Consider the following 3,518-nt stretch of genomic DNA (forward strand, 5'->3'; position numbering starts at 1 on the left):
AAGAAGTGATAAATATGGAAGAAAGTAAGAAGAGATAAATATGGAAGAAAGAGAATGAAAATAGAGAAAAACATGAGAAATAGAGTGAAATTTTGTGTTGTTTAGTTGTATAAAAAAAAACAAAAATGTAATTTTACTCTTTCATTCTTCCTCCTCATTTTCTCTTCTAGAGAAGAATTTTTGTTGGTGGATCTCACTTTCTTTTTTATTCTAACTTCTTAAATTCTCTCCTTAACCAAAGGAGAAAAATAAGATATTTTTCTTAAATTTCTCTCCTACCAAATGAAGGCTAAAAGTGTAATATCTATACATTGTTAATGTAAAGATTTATAGGCACCTATTGTATTATTCACCATTAGTTTCAATTTTTTTAAGAACCAATGACTAACGATTAAACATGAATGATTGATGATACACTAACAATATATAAAACTCATAAAATGTGTATGTATATATTTTTTTCTCATTCTTTAATCCTTAATTATATTAATAGTTACAACATTTAAAAAAAAAAAATAGTTACAACATTTTAATTATAGGACATGATTTTTGGAATGTTAGTGTGACAAATTGTATTTTTTTTATTTATTCATTTTATGCAAGGAGCGCCACTTCACCCTTTTGTAGATGTAACTTTTCTCTCCATCTTTTATAAAAAAAAATACTAAAAGTAAACAACAAAAATTGACCATCTTTTAAGAATATTATTATATAAATAAATATAATTATTTTTTTAGAAATTTTTAATTTCTAATTAAGGTGAACATCATATATTTGATACAATGATATCAATTATTTGATCTAATTACTTGCCCCTAAGATTTCTAAAAGTTGATAAATGATATGTGTTTAATGGGTTGATACACATCAGGTTAACTCATGGTATAATGAGAACTCTATAAGCTAACGCATAACCTCAACCCACCAAATCAAATTCAGTTTTCTCATCTCCCCATCAGAGTGAAAATGCAAGTCTCAAGAGGAATTAGAGATTTGGTTGAAGAAAACCATCATACCACAAAACCTCAAACCTCTATCAGAAACGTATATCAAATGAACACCAGGAACATGAATTCAGGTATAACATTGCAACTTTTATTTTATATATGTATAAGAATCATGATATTCAAGATCCTATAATTGGTATTTCACTAAATTCACAACATATTTTATTGAACCATAATTTTTAGGATACATAAACACAATTACATTAGAAAAAAGAAAATGCCCATTATTGCAAGCATATTATAGTGTCTTACAAACCAGACAATAGTATAACTTGATATCGAAAAAACATACATTAATATGAATTAATCATGGCCATATCACTCCCATCTCATGCCTTATTTTCTCATGCAGCAGTGTGAATGTATAACTTCAGCAAACAACTTGGATCTACCTGTACAACCTTGAAGCTGCACCCTTGTCCAAGAACCATTTAATCTCTCCTTCTGGTGAAACCAAATGAATAGGAAGTTTACCATTACTAGGACCTTTCACCAGTGCAGAATACACTGCATCAGCTTTACCAGCACCAGTAACAACCATTGCTATGTTTGAAGCAGAATTAATCACTGGCAAGGTAAATGTAATCCTTTCTGGTGGTGGTTTGGGTGCATTCTTGAGGAAGGTGACCCATTTTCTAGTCTCATTCACTTCTGGGTACCCTGGGTAGAGATCAGCAACATTGCCATCAGGACCCATGTCAAGTAGCATGAGATCAAATTTTGGAAAACCAGTTTCTGATGATGTAGTTATCACTTTCCTTTCAACCAAGCGTCTCAGACTTGTTTCATAAACATCAGCTACTCCATCAGCTGGTAAGGCATCATCAATGGTGTTTATTTGGTGAGAAGGAATTGGCACCTACCATACAGAACCATAAATTAATAGGGCCACATGAATTTTACATAATGAATGTGTTAAACATAGTGTTGAAATTATATATGTTGGTGTTGCTCTAGACTTCTAGTCATCATTAATATCTTTTTATTAATATGAATATGCGAAGAAATGTATAAAATTGTAAAGTAATATGTAAGTCTCAACTAAGAAGGTAAAAACTATTCACCATTCTACTTGCTTGTTCAATGGAGCATGGATTAGAGGCTATGAGATAAATAAAGGGAAATTGAGATGGAGATTAGTATTTTTACCTTGGAGATAAATCCATCATAAGCATGCTTGTAGTTGCTATCTACATGAGTAATTGGCACCACTTTCTCATCAGCCCAAAATATATGCCACTTAGACCACTCAATTTGGTCATAATATGGAGAGTCCACAAGCTTCCTGAGATTGTAACATAGACAAATTAATAATTGCTTAACTTTCCCAAATAACAAACTATACAATGCCTCACATATACTGACCTTATAACATGTGGCATTAAAAATGGGAAAAGTTTTATCTGCTTTAAATTTTTAACTCAATTCCTGTGCAAAGTTGATACGAAAAAAAATGGAACAGTGAAACACTCATGTTGTTTAGTGTATACTCACTTGAGGTACTTGACAGACCCACCAGACAAAACAACAGTGAAGCATCCTTTTTCTCTGATGAACTTATTAGAGATACCAGAAACATATTTGGCCAAAGACACAGCAAGATGCTCCTTAGAGAACACCTCAACATCATTGTTGTTCAATGATGCCTTAACTGACACTGAGCCACCAACATGAGTTCTCCTAGGGTTCATGGGAATTGGAGAAATCCCATTGTGTCTTAGGGGATGGTAAAGGTGTTTTTGTCCAACTTTGGATGACAAAAATGGCATGGTTGAGGATATAGGGTGTGAACCCTGCTTTGTAAGTAATCTACTTTGGGGAGTGCATGAGAGAGAGAAGAGTGTGGAAGTGGCCATTGGTAATTAGATACACTTAGTTGAGTACAAAGTTTGGAACATGCATATCATTTGGTTGTTGATCATCCTTATTTATATGGATTTGCTTTGATTCTTTTATAAATGTTAGAAGCAAGGTATGGATACTTATGTCAGTTTTTTAAGCAATCAAATAGCAAAAAGTAAACACAATCCTATTTATGATTGAGGATATCAAATAAACAAATTTCTAATTTACTACTTTGTTTACCATCTTTTTTTACATCATAAGTAAAAGAAATAATAGAATAAGAGTTAAAATATTAAGTAGCACTAACACCTCTTTTCTGTAGAGGTGTTCTGTTAAGTTAGAGAACCTCAGTCAAATATTATCTTTTTAATGATGATTAAGGAGAATAAGTTTTAGGAAAATTTGAAATATCATATTTTTTTTTTATTATTTGTTTATAAAATGACAAAACATGTTCTAAAGTGATGTCTCTTTGTATTTTTTGTTAGACCTATCATCATAAGAAAATATATAAGTATATACTCTCAACTTAAGTATTTTCAAACGTTCATAATTGATTTGATATTACACATAGAATGTGATGTTGTGTCCCCTTATCAAGCATGTTGGCTATTACAGATTTTTATAAAATTAATGTCCTAATGGATATGAATTGTTGACAGACAC

At 31.2% G+C, this 3,518-nt stretch overlaps 1 protein-coding gene across 1 annotated transcript; it reads right to left on the reverse strand.

The window, feature by feature from the left end:
* Window positions 1,215-2,918, reverse strand: LOC109357517 (probable 6-phosphogluconolactonase 4, chloroplastic). Its single transcript, XM_019601521.1, has 3 exons — window positions 2,502-2,918; window positions 2,157-2,292; window positions 1,215-1,866 (listed from the first exon to the last, which is right to left on the reverse strand). The coding sequence occupies exons 1-3, from the start codon at window positions 2,861-2,863 to the stop codon at window positions 1,396-1,398; spliced, it is 969 nt and encodes a 322-aa protein (XP_019457066.1). The 5' UTR covers window positions 2,864-2,918; the 3' UTR covers window positions 1,215-1,395.

Source organism: Lupinus angustifolius, chromosome LG09, assembly GCF_001865875.1.
Source record: "Lupinus angustifolius cultivar Tanjil chromosome LG09, LupAngTanjil_v1.0, whole genome shotgun sequence".
In the NCBI taxonomy this organism is placed as follows: Eukaryota; Viridiplantae; Streptophyta; class Magnoliopsida; order Fabales; family Fabaceae; genus Lupinus; species Lupinus angustifolius.